We start from the raw sequence: 20,847 nt of genomic DNA, 5'->3' as shown, positions 1-20,847 counted from the left end.
AAATAGAAAATAATTTTCAATTAAAAAGAGTTAATATAACAGTAGTAGAAATTCAAACAATCATTTATAGTTAATCATCTCAAAATAAAATTAAAATAAAATTTAAGTTATTAACAGAATAATTTAATTCAGATTAAAAAGCGTGGGGTGCATTTGACTACATTTCATATCTTTCCTCTCAGATAGTTGCCAATAGAATGATTGTAACATTGAATATCAAGCACCCCACGCTTTTTACTGTGAATTAATTTATTCTGTTAATAGCTTAAATTTTATTATAATTTTATTTTGAGGTAATTAAATATGAATGATTTTTTGACCTTCTACTACTGTTATATTAACTCTTTTTAATTGAAAATTATTTTCTATTTTTTAGTTCGGTTATGTGGTATCACAACGGACCGTCATGTTGTCCAAGTGAGCTTCCTCTATTAGGGAAGCTACCACCCAACCTAGTTCGGTTAGCTATAAAAGCGTGTTTTTTTTAGTTTTTTTAAACTATTATTTATTTCTAATTTTTTAGTTCAAGTAATTTTAAAAGTTTTAGTCGAGAGTGATGAAACTTCGAAACGCCAGCGGTCCATGGATGAATCCAACCCCACGGCACCGAAAAGGGCCAAGACGCAGGGAGGCTGAACGCGGTCTTTCACCGAAATTGCCAAGGGTCGGCAGATCATTGGTATTATAGACGAGAGCAGCGAAGATGGCAGGATCCTGAAACAACAGTGGAAGTGGATCGAAGCCGCGCTCGCTACGGTGGCCGTTAAGGTTAAGAAAGACAACCCTGGTCCACCGCCATCTTACACCGATGCAGGGTGCTTCCAGGGCAATGTCAAGCTAATTGCCTGTGATGACGCCAGGTCGGTAAACCTCTATAGGGCCGCCGTCACGCTGATAGGGGTGGTATATCCGGGCGCGCGCCTCAAGGTAGTGGAGGCGCCTGATATCCCCTCACGACCAAGGGCTAGAGCTTGGGTTCCAGTGACGCCAACGGACCCAGCTGATATCCTGGAGCTGCTCCAGGATTACGTCCAAAAGCCGGATGGGCACTGGACGGACTCCAGCGCTGAAACCATAAACTTGCTTATGGATACACACTTCCCAGCAAGCGCGGGCGTGTCTTCAAATATTGTTAGCGAAGGGTAACCTAATGATCAGCTAATAAGCGAAATCACAGATGATAAAAGGATTGATTGGGCTTTACAGACCTTCAAGCCCTATAAATCGCCGGGGCCGGATGGAATTTTTCCGGCTCAGCTACAGTATACTGCCGAACTTATAAGGCCCTGGATAAAATGGATGTTCATAGGTTGTCTTAGGCTCAATTACGTACCAGCATCGCGGAGAGAAGTCAACGTGGTCTTTATCCCCAAGGCAGGGAACACCTCCCACTCTTAACCAAATTATTATAGGCCTATAAGCTTATCTTCCTTTTTGCTAAAAGCACTCGAAAGACTCTTAGAGGACTACATCAGGAGGAGGATTGAGCCATCGCTTCTTTCGCAAGCTCAACATGCCTATACTAAGGGTAGGTCAACTGACACGGCCTTGCACTCACTGGTATCCGTTATCGAAAAGTCACTTGACCTCAAGGAATAAACACTGGTGGCATTTCTAGATATAGCGGGTGCCTTCAACAACGTTCTCCCTGAGGCCATCACCTCGGCGCTAGCCGATCTGGGGGTTGACGCGTGCCTGGTGGAGTTTATATAAAATGTGATTACGCGTAGGCAGATTAAAACTGAGCTAGGTGGATGCGTGATCCGCAGACCGGTCGGCAGAGGCACTCCGCAGGGCGGCGTTCTCTCTCCGCTACTTTGGGTGGTTACCGTCAACCAACTACTACGCCTCATGGAGGCAGAAGGTCACCAAGTGATCGCGTATGCAGATGACATCTGCGTCACCATGCGGGGGAAATTTCCACAAACTCTTTTCAGCCTAATGGAAGTAGAATTTTAGTTTGTTTATCTGCTGCTCGTATATACCCCCACGATCGGATATACACGTTTATACATGTCATTGCACTGTTATTTGTAGTTTGTACTCGCAATTGCAAAGACCGCCTAGTAGTTCTTGGTGATTTCAATTTATCATCAGTAAATTGGATCAATACCATCGATTAAAATTTTATGACTCCCACTACCCTGCGAGATACATCTATTCTCCAAATTAATAATAATAATATAAATTATAAAACAAAAATCTTAGACTTAGTATTTACAGATGACTCTGTGGGTATTACTCTAACCCGAACTCCCCCATAATCCCTTCCTGAAGACCCTCTTCATCCTACGCTTGAGATAGTTGTTTGGGCCACCAGCCTAAATATTCGCTACCACCCTAATGCACATTTTTTGGCAATATTATTATTTACCGGTAACGCCCACCCCTGCCGAGCGCTAACTTCAAAGGGGAAAAACTCGACGAAAGTTGGCTATCGGCAGGTGGTGCGCACCTTTTTCGTTTTTAAATCTTTCTTTTCTATTTTGGAACGTTCACGACCCAGTAGCTATCTCACAGGTGAGTTATCATATTACGTATCTTAGTTTGTGTATATAATTTACGCTATAATCGCACTTTGCTATTGTGATTCTTTTTAATAATTGCGATTTTAACATTAGAATTTGCACTTGGCAATTTTCTGGCAATCAGCCACCAATATTTCGATTTTGAACTGTAATTTAGCCAACAATTTGCGGTCATCATATTATTAATATTTACAACTCATCATTTTGTAATTTGGAATTTCGAAGTGGTTTGTGAATTAATTATCCTATCTCATACAGATCACACTTCAATCCCATTGTTTATAAAGTGAATAAATTTGTGACTACTCGTTTCTAACTCTTTCTTTTATCTCTTTTTTATTTGCGTGCGATCGCGCCCCACGACCTGGGCGCCACATTCCCCCCGCAACATTGGTCCTTCGAGCCGGATGTTCGCCGGAGATCGTACTTACGATCCAACTATACATACATACCCCTCTGTGGGTTAGGGGTTAGAATATGCCCACGGTAGGTATACCGGTCGTAAAAGGCGACCATAATACCATGGGTACCCAATCCATGAGTAAGGTGTTTTACTCAAAAGATAGCAGGGTGGACGCGGTGTATCACCCTGTGGGACCCTAGGCAAGGTCTTTATAAAAACTGCTACCGCGGGAGCAGGAGTAGCCAGTGTGATCTGGTGCACTGCATCGAACGATGCTTTGTACTCAGGTCTCACCTCCTGTCCTGGGATGGCCCCCTTGTGGGAGCATCGCGGTGGCTGTGGTTTCAAATAGAGTTCACTTATGACACACGCTCGGAGTAGACTCGTTTTCCCTTGGGGACCCAGACCCAAGGGAATTCGGTCTCATGCTTGCCACGGCGGTCCCAATTTCATTGAGAAGCTGACCCTGAGGGGCAGATGATAGGTTGGTCACATCCCTTAAATTGTGACAAAATGCTGAAAAATAGTTGACGAAAGATGGTGTAAGAGCGCATGTCTATCGTCAGCCAAAAAACAATCGATAATTGTACGAGTGGGCCGGTGCTCATCTCGTCTTTTGAGATGTTTGAGGCTGCTTTAGACTGCGTAAGCGAATAGGAGGCGTTCGCTGTGTGGATGGCCACACCCTATATGTGGCAAGATTTGACGTTGTCAAATCACTGCAGTGTGGCGGACTGCAATGCAAAGATGTTGCTGGGGCAGGTACTCGGTACTTACAGGTCTGTGAGCGGAAAAGGTTGGCCACATCCCTTAATTGTGGTAGTAGTGTATTTGGAGGCAAATCGGTGCATAATTGTTGTGTAATTGAGTGGAAATTGGAGCGAAATTAGTAGCGAAAATGGAAGCCAATAGTAGACAATATGGCACACAATGTTTGTCAACGTAGTGTGGCCTCAAGCGATGTCGAGGGGCATTGTTGAGGCGGGCACTCGGCACTCACAGGTCTGTGTGCGGAAAAGGTTGGTCACATCCCTTGATTTAAATTGTGATGGTGTTTGGCTTTGAAGACGGAGCATAATTGGATGCCAAGCTCACTTTGTTTGTCAACGTAGTGCGGCCCTTTAAGCAACATCTAAGCAAAACCAAGCGCCGCCGTTAAATATCTCAATCTGGTTAACTTGTTAACCAGATACCGAGATATCAAAATCAATGAAAGAGGGACCTTGAGGCAAGCACGGAACTCGCGGTGGAGTTGCCGTGCAACCGGGTGCCATTACCCGAAAATGGAAGAGGAGGATGGATAGTCCTCCTCGGCCAAACCAAGGCTGGTTGACTTGAACACCCCAGCTCACCGCATTGGTACCAACTTGTTGGGCCGAAGATCAACGGACATTGATCTGTGTTTTACACCGGAGGTAAGTCTTCACGACAGGGACTCCCGTAATACACGTTCTTTCGTCTATACATACATACATACGATTCAACTATACATACATACATACATTCGATGGGAAAAACTCAAGGCGCTGCATCAAACCTTCTGCAAACGGTGGAAAACGGAGTATCTCATCGAATTGCAGAAGCGCGTTAAGTGGAAGCATCCACAATCAAACCTTAAACAGGGAGACCTAGTCGTCATTAAGGAGGATAATCTGCCCCCTAATGAATGGAGACTAGGTCGGATAGCCAACCTTCATTATGGCCCCGATATCCGAGTTCGAGTCGTCGAACTGGATACGGCAAGGGGACAAACCACCAGACCAATCACGAAATTGGTCCTACTACCACCCCCCAGTGAGGGTGTGGAAGATCTGTAACTCCCAACCGTTCTAACAAACTCCGTAACCCAGCTCTCGTTCACCCCGAACGAGGCCAACAAATCCCATAACCCAGCTCTCGTTCACCCCGAACGAAGCCAACAAACCACTTAACCCCGCTCTCTTTCACCCCGAACGAGGCCAACAGAACCCTACTGCAGATCCACTATCTGCCACAGCATACCAGTGAATCAATAATCACAATTTTGTCTTAAAACATCTAATATTTTATTACCGTAAGGTAATATCGTTTAACATCATACCTTTTAAATCTGTTTGCGTATCAAACTCCGTTATTTTTGCGCAGGTTCTGCCATCCTCCGTTAGGTGTGCGCAGGTTCTGCAGGTTCCTGTGGTTTTTTGGCTGTAGTAGCATTTGAAGCAGCTGTTTTTGTTAAACGTTGTTTCACCTTTAAATTAACGGATTTGAAATTAAGGTGATTTAACTATCGTTACTGCCTACTTACCATCATAAATTGATTCCAATCAACGGGTTGCTGTCCAATATAGGCTGTATAGTTTGACCACCAAAGATTTGCATGTCCATTGCGTAAGCGCTTCCATTATATCCAAATCTCGATACCTCATTATGCCCAAACTAGTTAAAATGGATCCGACAACAGCATACCTTTCAACGTTTTATTTAGGCCACTAATTGTAGGATATTCCTTCTCTTCGTGAACGCTTGCCTGAAACGGGCATTTATAATAACTATGTTCAAAGAATTATTAAAATTAATTTCTTTTTGACTATTTTAATGCTAATTTGTCGCATTTAATTTCAGCTCAAGAGTTCTCACTCAATTTGCTTTTGTTAATCACCTTTGATTTAGCAGCTAATTTGTGCTGTTTGCCTTTGCTTGCAGCCTTATCAGCTTCGCTGTTCTTAAATGGTTTTGATTTTTTACGCTTGAATCGCAAAGCATCCACACTTTTAAATCGTGTATCTTGTATTAATTCTGGCTCCTTCTCGGCCCATTCCTTTTGACGCTGCTTTCGTAATTGACGAGCTGCACGTATTTTATCTCGTTGCTTTTTGAGAAAAGCTTGCTCCATTGCGTCTGGATCTTTACCCTCTAATATCCATTGCTTGCGCCTATAATTTTGCGCACGTTCATCGAAATCGTTGTTATCTAATTTTATTTCGGATTCACGGCGTGTTACATTTACTTGCATAAAAATGCGCTCCACCATGCGTTGATCGATTGGATGCTCTGTTAATTTCGTATTAATTGCTGCTTCAATTTCTCCCAGTAATTCCAGGTCATGTGGAAATCTAAAAATAGAAATCGCAATTCCTTTGCGCCCTGCACGTGCAGTGCGACCAACACGATGTATATATTCTTTGGGTGTACGTGGTAGGCGATGATTCATAACTAATTGTACACTAGGTATATCCAAGCCACGTGCAGCTACATCTGTGGCGATGAGAGTACGCACATGATTGGATTTAAAACGATTTAATGAGGCAACAAGTTCCTTTTGTCGCATAAAACCATGTAAGCAAGCATTCTCAATGCCCATATTATTAAGAGTCAGAGAGAGGAGCTGACAGTACTTCTTTGTAGTAGTGAAAATTATAACATTTGCATTATGGTACTCTTCATGAAATTTGCGCAACGCTTCCATTAATACCATATCACGATCATAATCTGCGCACAACAAATAACGCTGGTCAAGTGTTTCCACTGTTGCTACTGCAGAATCATCTGACCATTCAAAGCAATATTTTGCTATGGGAAATATACTAGATTCGTTAATGAAATCCTTCATTGTCGCCGAGAAGAATAAATTTTGCCTCTCTTTCGGCAGACAACGTTCAATTATTGCTAATATTTCATCAAAATCACCATTTAACATACGATCTGCTTCATCCACTACTAAATATTTGAGATTATCAAACGAAAATGTATCACAACCAGTTAGGTGATCTGCTAACCGCCCTGGCATTGCAACAACAATGTGAGGACGTTGCATAAGTTTTTGGCTTTCGATCATTTGATTACTGATCAGATGCGACGCAGACGCGCACCCCCATCGGTTGACCGGCAACAAGAAATTGTTCCGAAATCTGATAAGCAAGTTCATGCGTCGGTATAAGCACTAGTGCGAAATGACTTGTCGGTTCTTCGCTAAGTTTTTCAAGTATGGGTAATGCAAATGCGAATGTTTTACCAGCTCCCGTTTTGGCTGCTCCAATGCAGTCTCTACCCTCAAGTATGACTGGAATACAATTTTGTTGTATGGGAGTTGCAGTTTTGAAGCCCAATTTTTTTAACTGCTTTGTTAGCCATGGCCTCAGCCCCAAGATGGCAAAAGGACTAGTATCCTTTTTTAACATTTTTAAAATTAAATGTTATTTAGTAAAAAAGTAAACAAACTTGCCTACGATTCAACAGCTGAGAATGCAGACCCTTCAGAGTTTTTATTTAGCACCGCTTGTATATCAGCACAAACTTTCGCTGCCGGCACAGAATCCTGAACGTTTAGGGTGCCCATTGCATATAATACATCAGCACACTGCTTTAAATCCAGCTGATCTGTTGTACTACTTATATTGAAAACAAGCGAGCGCAAAAGTGTTGTGCTACGTCGTTTTACGTTGCGCCAAAGTGCTCATCACTTTTACCATTTGTGTCGAACTTATGCTAGCAATTAACTTAGCTGCTTCGTCATCTCCAGCAACCCCCAGCACAGTATTGAGATCATCTGTGCGAAACCCTGATATACGCTTCGAGTTATTTGTGTCATTGGTCGCAGCACCAGCCCTATTTGCCCCTGTACGCCCTAAAACACGACAGATGCGCAAGAAGCGTGCATCATTTTCAAATTCATTGATTTTTGCACGAGGCATTGAACCCCATTCAGCTAATATTGAAACTATTTTTAACGCATGTTTGCGTGAAAGTGGTCCATTTCCATTTGTGCCCTGCAAAAATTTGTTATTTCCTCGTATTGCTCTTTAGCTTGGCTCTCTTTTACCAAATCAATTTTGTTTTGCAAAACTAAGATTTGTTGGAGCTTCATCATCTCAATAGCAGCAAAATTCTCAGAAGTCGATTCCTCTTCTCCGCTACTAGTGCTACTATTTTCTTCAGCGACTGAATCGCCTGCGGAGTCGTAAGAGGATGATGATGAAGAGGTTAATCCGCAATGTGGAACAGGGGTTGGGTCCGCAATGAGTAAACCTCGTATTCCAATTACTTAATAAAGTTTTGTCGCTTTCCGACTTGTCTGGGATGTCCAGTTATGTCATTGCTGACTCTGTGTTTGCCATAACTGAAGAAGTTTGGAAATCCCACGCAATCGCTTTCATTGTATCCAACTTTTCATTAATCTGTATCTGAAATGAAACAAAAAGAGTGCCTGAAATGAAATAAAAGAATAAAATTAGTAAATTTATAAAATTATAAAAAAGGAACGGTACCTGCATACTTATCCATCACACAAGTTTTTCTTCATAGTGAAAATTCATTCAAAATGTATCTATACTCATTTCCATGAATGAATGTCATTTTGAATGAACGAAACAAGGGTGCCACTCGATGCCTTTTTTTACGCAGTAAGCACATTGCGCGCGATCCAAAGGGTATCACAACTCGGATCCATGAGATCCAACACACCCGAGCGTTAGCATGTGAACAAAAATCAGAATACATATATAATCGCGAAAATATAGACCTAAACAAGAAGGCGCTCTCTGGTTTGTATCATGGGCTTCCTTTTATCAAAACAAAAAAAAAACATGAAAAAAAAATAAGCAAAATAGGTATTTTCCTTAAATCAGTTTCCATTATTATTTTTATTAGGAAAAGTTAAGTTTTCTTCTAAACTCCAACTTAGTTTAGACTGTTTCGTGAACTATAAAGAAATAACTTCGAATTTTAAGACCGTAAAATTTCCAAGCCTTTCAACGTTGTTTAGTAGCGTACACTTAACGGTGGAAGAGCTAATGGGAGATTTCAATACAATCTTTAAGATTGATAAAATAATTAAAGGAAGGGTCAGAATGTTTTTACGAAATAGTAATTCAACAAAATCAACGTTATGGGAAAACCCAAAACAAAAAAAATGAAAATTTCCAGAAATAATTATCAGCGTTGATGTCGCGTCAAGACTCAGACGCGAGCTGTCCCTAAATGATTGCATGACATGACCATTATGTACATTACACTGCAATGGGCAGCACCGCACAGCTGTCTCATTCCAACGATTGGAAGCGTGAGCAGCTGACAGCTCTACAAATTACCACACTCGATAGCGTAGTCTATTTCCGCCAGGATGTGTTGAATTCAACAAACACATCACAAGTTGTGAGAATTCACATAACATGGCCCAAATCAACACAAAGAGTGTTCCCAGACAGCGAATAAAGGCCTCTTTACATCAGTCGCACATTTTATCTGCACGACGTCATTTGACTAGTCATTTCACAGTCATTCATAGGTTATATTCATAGTCACATTTGCATGGGAGTGGGTAAGTTTTGTGACCAAATTTTTGGAAGGCAATTACAAGGAGCCGTGACAACGCACGAGTTTACCGTGATATACCGTATATTTTCGCGTATTGCCTGCCTTAGGCAAACACCAAAAAATATAGTTTGCCCTAAGTCTATATTTAATAATTCTTAATCTTACTATTGGTGGCTTTCAATATCAGCAATTTCATTCTGATGAAACTATTTTCAAAACGAAAGGTCATTTTAGGCGTATGTCAATCAAAGTTTACTAAACCTAACAGTGGGTTCAACCACTACACGTCACTACCTCGGCAGAATAACCTAACCAGATTATTCATCCCAAATGAACCCTTATCCCGAGTACGCCAACCAATAGGTCAGCCAGAATCGACCCCGGGTCTCCGGCAATTAGCCACCCAACCAACCTATGCAGCGATATTACTAAACGCTACCATTTCCAGACATGCCTGGATTTGCATTCAAACGCTCCAAAACCGAGGCACGCCCAAATGCGTTCACCATCGCTCGCCGTCTGTGCACCAAACCGCACGGAGTGCGATTGTGCCCAATTTACCGTGGTATGTCGACTGAGGAGCGACTACGTGCAATACTCATGCACCGCTATTGTCCCAACTGCCTATCCCCGTTCCACCGCCTGGAAATCTGCCCCAGCCAAGACCGATGCCGACGTTGCAGTAAACCACATCACACGACGCTACATATGGACGAGGATCAGCCGTCGCCACCTCAAAGCAAGCACAACGACGACGATGCGAGCTCGGATGGGGTCCTCTCCATCCATGTCACGGAGCAAACTAAATCATGGGCCCAGCAAGTCGAGGAAGAAGAGAGGCTGGCCAATGCAGCAGAGGTAGCCCAATCGGGCAGCTTGGAAACGCCGCGATTCCGGCCCCCATTACGTCATGAGAGACCCGAGAACCGCTCGCCTATGCACGGCGCTTTCGCGCGCTTACAAATCGGGGATGGCGCGGAGACACGTCCTTTCCGCCCATCGCACCGCCCTACTGGTAACCAGCGTGACGACGCGGAACCGCGTCCGTCCCGCTCGTCACGACAGTTCACTGGGAGGGCGGCCCCTAATAAGATGCGCAACAACCATCGAGCTCTCGTGAGGCAACAACAAACGCCCACTGGCTTCAGGAGTGGTAGACTCCGGGACAATTTAGCGGCACCGACTATAACTCGAGCATTGATCGCCATCGCGCCGACAGCCATAGTCCGAATTGAGGCAGGAGGCCGTTTACACCTGGTCCGCGCCCTGTTAGATGCCTGCGCTCCCACCAGCATTATCGATGCCAATCTGTGCAAGGATCTACACCTGGAGCGTAACAATACCGCACGTCTTTCGAGGTGCACCGTCGTTCTTCGAGGGAAGTATGGGGTAGCGGGAAAGATCACGACCCAAGCCACCGTAATATCGAACTATGCCAGGTTAAACCCCACGGCAAATCTGGACCCGTCGGTAGCGGCCCCATTCCAGTTCATGAAGCTGGCCGATCCGACATTTTACCGATCGTCCCCAGTGTTGCTCACTTTGGGCGCCGACGTCTACGCCAGTATTATGGTCGGAGGCACACCCACGTCAACTGTCGGCGGGCTCCTCACCCAAGCCACAATTTTCGGCCTCGTCGTGTCCGGAGCCCACCCCCTATAAAAAACTTTAATTATACCACAAGGTGCATTTTAAACCAAGCAACCCCACGTACTTGAATACTAACGCTTTTCTTTTTCATCCACAGTTCAGCGAGGATGCATTACTGCGAGCACGGATGTTCGCCGGAGATCGTACTTACGATCCAACTATACATACATATCATAGTTTTAATTTATTTAGTTTATCCTGCCTTGGGAAGGTTGCTGGCGTACTCACCAGTTTTTTTTTTTTTGTTTTGCTCTTTCGAGTTGCTCGCCGTAAGGGGGCCGACATGTTTAGGCCACCAGCCTAAATATTCGCTACCACCCTAATGCACATTTTTTGGCAATATTATTACTTACCGGTAACGGCCCACCCCTGCCGAGCGCTAACTTCAAAGGGGAAAAACTCGACGAAAGTTGGCATTGGTTGGCTATCGGCAGGTGGTGCGGACCTTTTTCGTTTTTAAATCTTTCTTTTCTATTTTGGAACGTTCACGAGCCAGCAGCTATCTCACAGGTGAGTTATCATATTACGTATCTTTTCACAGTTTGTGCATATAATTTACGCTATAATCGCACTTTGCTATTGTGATTCTTTTTAATAATTGCGATTTTAACATTAGAATTTGCACTTGGCAATTGTCTGGCAATCAGCCACCAATATTTCGATTTTGAACTGTAATTTAGCTAACAATTTGCGGTCATCATATTATTAATATTTACAACTCATCATTTTGTAATTTGGAATTTCGAAGTGGTTTGTGAATTAATTATCCTATCTCATACAGATAACACTTCAATCCCATTGTTTATAAAGTGAATAAATTTGTGACTACTCGTTTCTAACTCTTTCTTTTATCTCTTTTTTATTTGCGTGCGATCGCGCCCCACGACCTGGGCGCCACATTCCCCCCGCAACAATAGTACTGGATGTTGTTCAACCTGTGATGCTCGATGTTTCTAAGCCGAATTCCCGACCCCGTTCGAGATGTTTTTCAAAAACGAATTTTAGTGAGCTCAATAAATTGATTTCTGCCCATGACTGGTCGAGTTTTTATGCGTGTACAGACGTTGAAACACCGACTTTCTTGTTTTATAGCTCTCTTGATGCTTTCTTTGAAAGCTGTATCCCTCTTCGTTATTCCAGTACCACCACGGGTAAACCACCTTGGTTCTCAAGGCAACTATTAAGACTTGATAATATTAAATCTAGACTCTATAAGCGTTTCAAAAGATCTGGTAAAGCTATTGATTTTTCTAAATATTTAGTGGCGCGCTCCAATTTTCATCGTCTTAACCAGCAGTGTTATAAAGGCTACTTATCGTGCTGCAAATTCCAATTTACTAATAATCCGAAACGTTTCTACAGATTTGTTAATTCCAAAAGAAAAACTTCTGGTTTCCCATATACTTTTATTTATGGGTCCAAAAACGCAAATTCTGATCACGAAATCGCAGATTTTATTTGCTGAATTCTTTAAATCAACCTATTCATCCCAATGTGTCCAGTCTAATGTTTATCCATATTGCTTGGAAAGTTCTAATAATATTTTAAACCCATTTATTGATAAAGATACTGTTCTTAATAATCTTCTTGCATTGAAACCGATATCTTCACCGGGTCCAGATGGTGCTCCTGGTTGTGTACTTAAGTACTCTGCTGTCAGCTTAGCTGAGCCTAACTTTAAATTATTTAAACTGTCTCTGGAATCCGCATGTTGTTGTTGTTGTTGTAGCGATAAGGTTGCTCCCCGAAGGCTTTGGGGAGTGTTATCGATGTGATGGTCCTTTGCCGGATACAGATCCGGTACGCTCCGGTACCACAGCACCATTAAGGTGCTGGCCCGACCATCTCGGGAACGATTTATGTGGCCACATTAAACCTTCAGGCCATCCCCTCCCTCCCCAACCCCAAGTTCCATAAGGAGCTTAGGGTCGCCAGAGCCTCGTCTGTTAGTGAAACAGGATTCGCCGCGGATAGGTGAGGTTGACAATTGGGTTTGGAGAAGCTATATGTTGCGCTGGCAACCTGCAGGGTTGCGCTACACAGCCCCTTGAATCTGGTATTTTAGTCGCCTCTTACGACAGGCATACCTACCGCGGGTATATTCTGACCCCCCCTAACCCGCTGGGGTCTGGAATCCGCATCATTCCCATCTATTTGGAAATAATCGTTTATTAAACCTTTGCATAAAAAAGGTAGTGGGCGGCCACCGTGGTGTGATGGTAGCGTGCTCCGCCTATCACACCGTATGCCCTGGGTTCAACTCCCGGGCAAAGCAACATCAAAATTTTAGAAATAAGATTTTTCAATTAGAAGAAAATTTTTCTAAGCGGGGTCGCCCCTCGGCAGTGTTTGGCAAGCACTCCGGGTGTATTTCTGCCATGAAAAGCTCTCAGTGAAAACTCATCTGCTTTGCAGATGCCGTTCGGAGTCGGCATAAAACATGTAGGTCCCGTCCGACCAATTTGTAGAGAAAATTAAGAGGAGCACGACGCAAATTGGAAGAGAAGCTCGGCCTTAGATCTCTTCGGAGGTTATCGCGCCTTACATTTATTTTATTTTATAAAAAAGGTAGTAGGTCTAATATTGAGAACTACAGAGGCATAGCTAAGCTCTCAGCTATCCCTAAAACTTTTGAGCAGATAATTACATACCAGCTTCAATACATGTGTAGCTCTTTAATATCACCTTGTCAACATGGTTTTGTGAATCGGAGATCAACAACTACCAACTTGCTTAAATTTACATCTTTTGTTATGAATGGTTTTTTAGATTGCAAACAAACAGTTGTAATTTACACCGACTTTAGTAAAGCATTGGACTCTGTTAATCACGAGCTCTTAGTTCACAAACTTGATCTTCTGGGTTTTCCAGCGCCTTTATTAAGTTTGATTTCAAGTTATCTTGAAAATAGGACTCATTCAACAACAATCTTTCAAAGTCGTTTGATGTAACTTCTGGCGTGCCCCAGGGTAGCCATTTGGGTCCATTACTCTTTACCCTGTTCATTAACGACTTACCAAAGGTTATCTTGCATTTTCGAGCTTTTATGTACGCAGATGATGTAAAACTTTGTTACACATATCTGCCTTCAAACTTGTTCTGTTTTAATCAGCATTTAATTAAACATTGTCTCGGGGTATCCGGGTCCACGTTTTGGCCTATATCTCGAGACCCTAGTCACCAATAGGTATGAAAACTACCCTGTACTAAGGCACTCATCAACAGCTTTCATTTGATATCCATATTGTATAAACACATCCTAGGGGTGCCCGGGTCCACGTTTTGGTCTATATCTCGAGCCCTAGTCACCAATAGGTATGAAAACTACCCTGTACTAAGGCACTTGTCAACAGCTGCCCGGGTCCACGTTTTGTCCTTTATCTCGAGACCCTAATCACCCAGGGGACAAAAAAAAACCAGTATTAAAGTACTCATGAACAGCTTCCATTTGATACCTATATTGTACAAACACTTCCTGGAGTTACCCGGGTCCATGTTTTGGGCTATATTTCGAGATCCTAGTCACTCGGTATCAAAGCACTCATTATACAAACCTTCCTCGTGGAAAAATACATATATATACCAATTTTCATAATAATCGGTCCAGTAGTTTTTGAGTTTATCGATGACATACATACAAACTTTCATTTTTATATATATAGATATGTTTTTATGTTTAATTGTGTGTTCAATTCTACTTAGGATTTTTTAAAAATTAATGAGCTTTTATTGGGGAAAACTGAAAAGAAGGAAACATTTACTGGCATACTGCGATGGTACCATTTCGAAAACCGCCACGTCATCATCGTCAGGCAATTTCGTAATGTTTATTTATTTCAACAGGTTTCACCGGGAATCGAACCGTAGTCAAACTGCTGAAATCACAATTGCCTAACCATTGGCCTATTGTGTTGTATTTGCTTTCTTGGCTTATTTCAGTTTTATTCCATTTTCACGCTCTCGCACAATTTGAGACATTCTGTCTCTACATTAATTTGTACTAGTTTTGCTTTTTGTTATTGGTATTGTACCACTCCTCTTCATTGCAGAATATTGTTTGTGTACTATATTTAAATTCGTGCTCAGTTGTATACAGTTATATGTTTGTATGTTTAATGGTGTGTTCAATCTTACTTAAGATTTTTTAAGAATTAATGAGCTTAACACCGATAAATTATAATTGTTATTCAATTATTATTTTTGGTTTTATTGGGAAAAACTGAAAAGAAGGAAACATTTACTGGCATATTGCTGTGGTACCATTTCGAAAACCGCACGTCATCATCGTCAGGCAATTTCGTAATGTTTATTTATTTCAACAGGTTTCACCGGGAATCGAACCGCGGTCAAACTGCTGAAATTACAATCGCCTAACAATTGGCCTATTGTTTTGTATTTGCTTTCTTAGCTTATTTCAGTTTTATCCCATTTTCACACTCTCGCACAATTTGAGACATTCTGTCTCTACATTAATTTGTACTAGCCGTGCATTTTGTTATTGGTATTGTACCACTCCTCTTCATTGCAGAATATTGTTTGTGTACTATATTTAAACGCGTACTCAGTTTTATATAGTTATATGTTTGTATGTTTAATTGTGTGTTCAATTCTACTTAAGATTTTTTAAGAATTAATGAGCTTAACATCGATAAATGATAATTGTTATTCAATTATTATTTTTGGTTTTATTGGGAAAAACTGAAAAGAAGGAAACATTTACTGGCATATTGCGATGGTACCATTTCGAAAACCGCCACGTGATCATCGTCAGGCAATTTCGTAATGTTTGTTTATTTCAACAGGTTTCACCGGGAATCGAACCGCGGTCAAACTGCTGAAATCACAATCGCCTAACCATTGGGCTGTTGTATTTTATTTGCTTTCTTGGCTTATTTCAGTTTTATCGAACCGCGGTCAAACTGCTGAAAATACAATCGCCTAATCATTCCCGGTGAAACCTGTTGAAATAAATAAACATTACGAAACTGCCTGGCGGTTTTCGAAATGGTACGATCGCAATATGCCAGTAAATGTTTCCTTCTTTTCAGTTTTTCCCAATAAAACCAAAAATAATAATTGAATAACAATTATCATTAATGGTGTTAAGCTCATCAATTCTTAAAAAATCTTAAGTAAAATTGAACACACTATTCAAGATAAAAACATATAAATATTATTAATCATAAATCAAAAACCGTTAAACCTATTAAAATAGAATTCGACAGAGTAATAAAGGAGTGCTTAGAGAAAAATTAGAGGAGTCGGTTAAGAACCACGCCTACTTTTATATAAAAGATTTTCAAAATGGTCGTGGATGAATAAAATAAGCTATATCTTTGCAAAAAAGAGCTTTATATCATTGGTGTTACATTTCCCAAGTAGAATTATAACACGAAAAAGCCAAAAAATTTAAATTTTTGAAAATGGGCGTAGGACCGAAGAAAAATTAACGGATCGTAATAAGACTGGGTGCACATATTTTCCTTATAGCAAGAAATATTTCTAGTAAAATAGGATCGGTTAAAGACCACGCCCGCTTTTATATATAAAGGATGTTTAGAAGGGTCGTAAACTAGAATAATAAGCTATATCATAGCGAAAAATAGTTTTGTATCAATGATGTTTCAATGATGTACCAAGTTGTATTGTAAGAGGAAATTGGGAAACATTTTGTTTAATGGGCGGTGCCATGCCCCTATTCCGATCAAGCATTACACCACATTTTTAGAGCTTAAAAAAATAAATCCCTTATAATAACATTCGAAAAAGTATGTTATCTGCAATGAACTGTACAATAGAACCTCACGCTGAGATACACCCGAACTTAGACACCCTTACTTGTTTAAAAAATATATTTGGAAGGGCTACCTTAGGCTTAATCTGGCCCAACTATAAAAAACATTAAACCGAACAAAAAGCGAACGATGCGCTATTTTACAAAATATTTAATGCTCATTTAATACGGGTCACTTAAATTTATTATAAACGTATTTTAAAAAATTCGCGGCTTAAGCTAGCTTAAGTTCAACTTAATTTTTAGGTTACTTGAATTTATTACACTTTTCTTTCAAAAAATATCGCGGGATCTGCTTGTTTAAGTTTAAGCTAAATTACTCAATATGTAATACTTTTTAATTTCGGGTAAATAAAATTTATAACACTTTTTCTTTTTTGTTAAATATCGCGATCTGGGCTAACTTGCTTTTAGTTTAACTTTTGATAGTCATTAAATTTGTTACACTTGTTTTGTACAAAATATCGCGGGTTGTTTAAGCTGGTGCAACCACAGACAAATTTAAACTGAATCAAAAAACGAAAAGGTACAAAATTATTACACTTGTCTTATAAAAAATATCGCGGGTAGGGTAATTTAAGCTTGCCGAACACAAAAGAATTTAAGCGGATTCAAAAAACAAATACGTATTGAATCACACAATATTTATTGCTAACTTAATACTGGTTAGTAAAATTTATTACACTTTTTTTTAAAAGTATTGTTTTATTGCGACAACGAGGCGTAACATTCATTACTAATATTGTTTTATTTATTATTATAGCAAGCCGACCCAGTGATAACCTAAGCAGCAAATTTGTGCACCAGCCGGAAAAAGTTGTTGGGGAAAGTGCACAAGCTTTTAAGCCGACCAACGTCTCCGGAACAAAAGAAGTACCAAACTCTCTTACTAGTCAACAAACAGAAGACGGTAAGAGCGTTAAACCCGACGCGCTAATTTTAGCGGAGGTAAATGAAATATCAAAACTGCAAAATCAACAGGCACAAGAGAAGGATTGTCTCTCACATGAAACTATAGCGGCAATAAGCAACACGAATTCAATTGAGGAAAAACTAATCTCGGAATTATCGATGCATTTGGGAAGTAATAATATGCCTGTAATTTCCTCAAAAGTGCATAATGTGCCCCATTCCAAAATTGTAACCTCGGAGCTGAAAGAATATTTAAATAAATCGACCGGCAAAGTAGATGGGAACCAAAATGTGAGTACTTCGGATTCTTCGACAAGGATTAATAGCGTCACAAAAGGGGATACGACTTTCCTAACATATGCTGATGAGACTTCGAGTAATCAATATTTGGTATGCGAGGAATCAAAAGGTGACAAAGAAAGACGGAATATAAGCATAGATCTTCCGATATCGTTAAATGGAATTGGATATCAGCAGGTCGAACCATGTAAAGGGCAATACATGAAACATAATATAGATGCTGTAAATGAGTATGATGAAACTGTTTCTGAAAACCAGGAACACATGCAATGTTCTAGTGAGATAAATTCTCAATCGCAACAAACATCTAAAACTAGTTCAAGTTCAGTTTGTACTATTATTAGTTCTACAACCGATTCAAGAGTCACCCCGCCAGCAGAGAAGGAATCTAAAGAGACTGTAGATTTAATTGGTTATTCTGAAACCGAAAATGGGACCAGCCATATTCATAATAAAACGGGTATTACTGATATAGTACCAATGAAAAATGTATTTATTCCTCCTAGAAAAGGAAGTAGCGTGTCAGAACTCCAACAATATCTGATTAGTTACAATGAAGGCCAGTGGTCGCCGGAAAACGTGACAGGAAAAAAACAATACGACAGGGAACAACTTCTGTTATTAAGAGATTCGAAAGCATCACGCCGGCAACCCGATGTAAATATTGTGTCAATATTACCAACACCAAATTTGTTGCCATCATTTGTCCGTAATTCTAAGCGTATTCAGTCAATGGTGAGCCCGTTAAATAATAAACGCAGTGCCATTATATGTGCTTCGGCTGGGGACAGCTATGGAAATAAACAGGCTTCAATGTCGAGTGTACATGGACGTGGCAGTATGAGAGGTAAATATATGTATACCACATATTTGCAAACTAATATTTTCACACTTCATAGCATTTTCAGGTCAAACGAAACTTTTCGTAAGTCTAATAAAACTTGTTTCATTTCAAATAAAACATTTTTCATTTCAAATTTATCTTTTTTTTATCGGCAGTTAATAATCTTCCAGAGCTTTACTAAAGTAATTGCCTTTATGTACCTCCGTAAAGTAAAGTAAAGTAATTATATGTGCACAGCTTCAACTTTTATTTAAATTAGATTAATATATGATAACATCGACTTTGTTTAGTAGCGCAGTTACTAAACTAAACAGTAAATAAAAATAGTTGGTTGAAATGCTCTCCTAGTATTAAAATAAAATAACTTAATAAATTATTCATGGAAAGTAATTATATGGCCAAAATTTTTCACTGCCCGCTACAATCGTACATTGTTGTGCTCATATATCTTAAACTATTTAACTAAGCGTGATTCGCAATAATTCCAAATAACGTTCTATTTTTCAATGAATTTCCTATTTATCGCTCATGAAAGTTAAGCCGGATTTGTTGCACTGCCACGCTACATAATTTGGAAGTGTGTTAAGACGTTACTTCACTTTTTCGGAAAAACTTGCGAATTATTACAACTGTATTATTCCCTCTCCTGTATATCACAGACAAGATACGAAGGCAAAGCCAGGGACCTCCCGTTTCCTTCAAATCTTATTTCAATATATTGTAGTTAATTTAGGGAAGTTCTTGATTACTCTGCAGCTTATGTTATGATTCGAATCGCTGAATAAATAACCTAAATATTCATTTATAGCACTACTTTGGTAGTAGTACTTTACAATTAAATTACTCCCGTACTTCGCTTCCTATATTTAAAATCATGTTGTTGTTTTTGTTGTTGTTGTAGCGGTAAAGACACTACCCGAAGGCCTTGGGGAGTGTTATCGATGTTGATGGTCCTTTACCGTATGCAGATCCGGTACGTTCCGGTACCAAGCCCGACCATCTCGGTAACGATTTGTTATGACCACATGTGACTTTCTAGGCCATCCCGCCCTGCCACCCCCTAGATCCATGAGGAGCTCGGGGTCACCAGAGCCTCGGCTGTTAAAGAAACAGGATACGCCACGGATAGGTGCGGTTGAAAATTAGGTTTGGAGAAGCTACATATTGCGCTGGAAACCTGAAAGGGTTGCGCTACACAACCACTTGAATCTATTTGTTATTTTAGTCGCCTCTTACCACAGGCATATCTACTGCGGGTATATGCCAACCCCCTAACCCGTTAGGGGTATTTATATTCTACTGAATTCTAATTGATTCTTTATTTAAAATCATATTCGTATTCTAATGAATTTTTTATTTAAAATCATACTTATTGATTATTCCTCAGCTTGTGCTGCTATTATACATTTATTCATTCATTCTTTATTGATCATTTTTATTGTATTATCAGAAGTTACAGTTACAAATAATGGTATGGATACAGTATAATTATAACATAAACCTTCGTCACAGGAAAAGATAAGACATTTTATATGTTAAGCGTAACATAGTGGAAAATGCCATCTCTTAAAATTAATAATACAGTAAGATGACTAATAAATAACTTATTAAAACATGTGAAAATGAAAGAATAACGAAATAAAAATATGACTAAAATTTAAGATGGAGTACTAATTATAAAAATTGTTCCTCTTGGAGCTAAAATAACTAAAACTACAATATACCTAAGTATATACAAAGTAACATATATGTAATAATCCTATATTGCTACAAAACGCTAGGTACATTCTCAAACATCAGAGTGCCGATATATTGCTGTTTAAAAGTTTTTGTTTTTGTATTCAATAATCGAATGTACCTAAATTTAAATTTTTTCTTGTCACACTTGTGCTGCTACAATCACAAACATTTTATAGGCTATCTTGTTTTGATTTCGAATTCAAAACACATTGTGAGCATTTTCTATTAGCAATATATGAGTTTTACATATATGCAAAGTAATAAGCAAAGTGTTTGTATATGTTGGCTATTCGCCCGTTGCAAAGATTCAATTTCATTGTTCAACAGGTTTAAGAGAAAGAATTTTACATTTTTCATAAAATTATAAAAATTTCTTAGTGCGCGA

The 20,847-nt window shown here is 40.0% G+C and overlaps 1 protein-coding gene and 2 pseudogenes across 5 annotated transcripts in view; 1 reads left to right on the top strand and 2 right to left on the bottom strand.

Annotated features, from left to right (window-relative positions):
* LOC137235728 (eukaryotic translation initiation factor 4 gamma 3-like) overlaps positions 1–20,847 on the top strand; it is a 938,449-nt gene that overhangs the window by 587,318 nt on the left and 330,284 nt on the right. For all 5 annotated transcript variants that reach the window (XM_067758596.1, XM_067758597.1, XM_067758595.1 and 2 more), the window contains one exon: positions 17,430–18,725. In XM_067758596.1, coding sequence (XP_067614697.1) covers positions 17,430–18,725 — 1,296 coding nt within the window. The remainder of the gene's footprint in view (positions 1–17,429; positions 18,726–20,847) is intronic.
* Positions 5,235–9,418, bottom strand: LOC137235727 (uncharacterized; annotated as a pseudogene).
* LOC137235730 (probable ATP-dependent RNA helicase Dbp45A) lies at positions 5,473–7,139 on the bottom strand (annotated as a pseudogene).

The sequence above is a fragment of the Eurosta solidaginis genome, unplaced genomic scaffold, assembly GCF_040869045.1.
Source record: "Eurosta solidaginis isolate ZX-2024a unplaced genomic scaffold, ASM4086904v1 ctg00001057.1, whole genome shotgun sequence".
In the NCBI taxonomy this organism is placed as follows: domain Eukaryota; kingdom Metazoa; phylum Arthropoda; class Insecta; order Diptera; family Tephritidae; genus Eurosta; species Eurosta solidaginis.
This window is presented reverse-complemented; position numbering and strand designations above follow the sequence as displayed.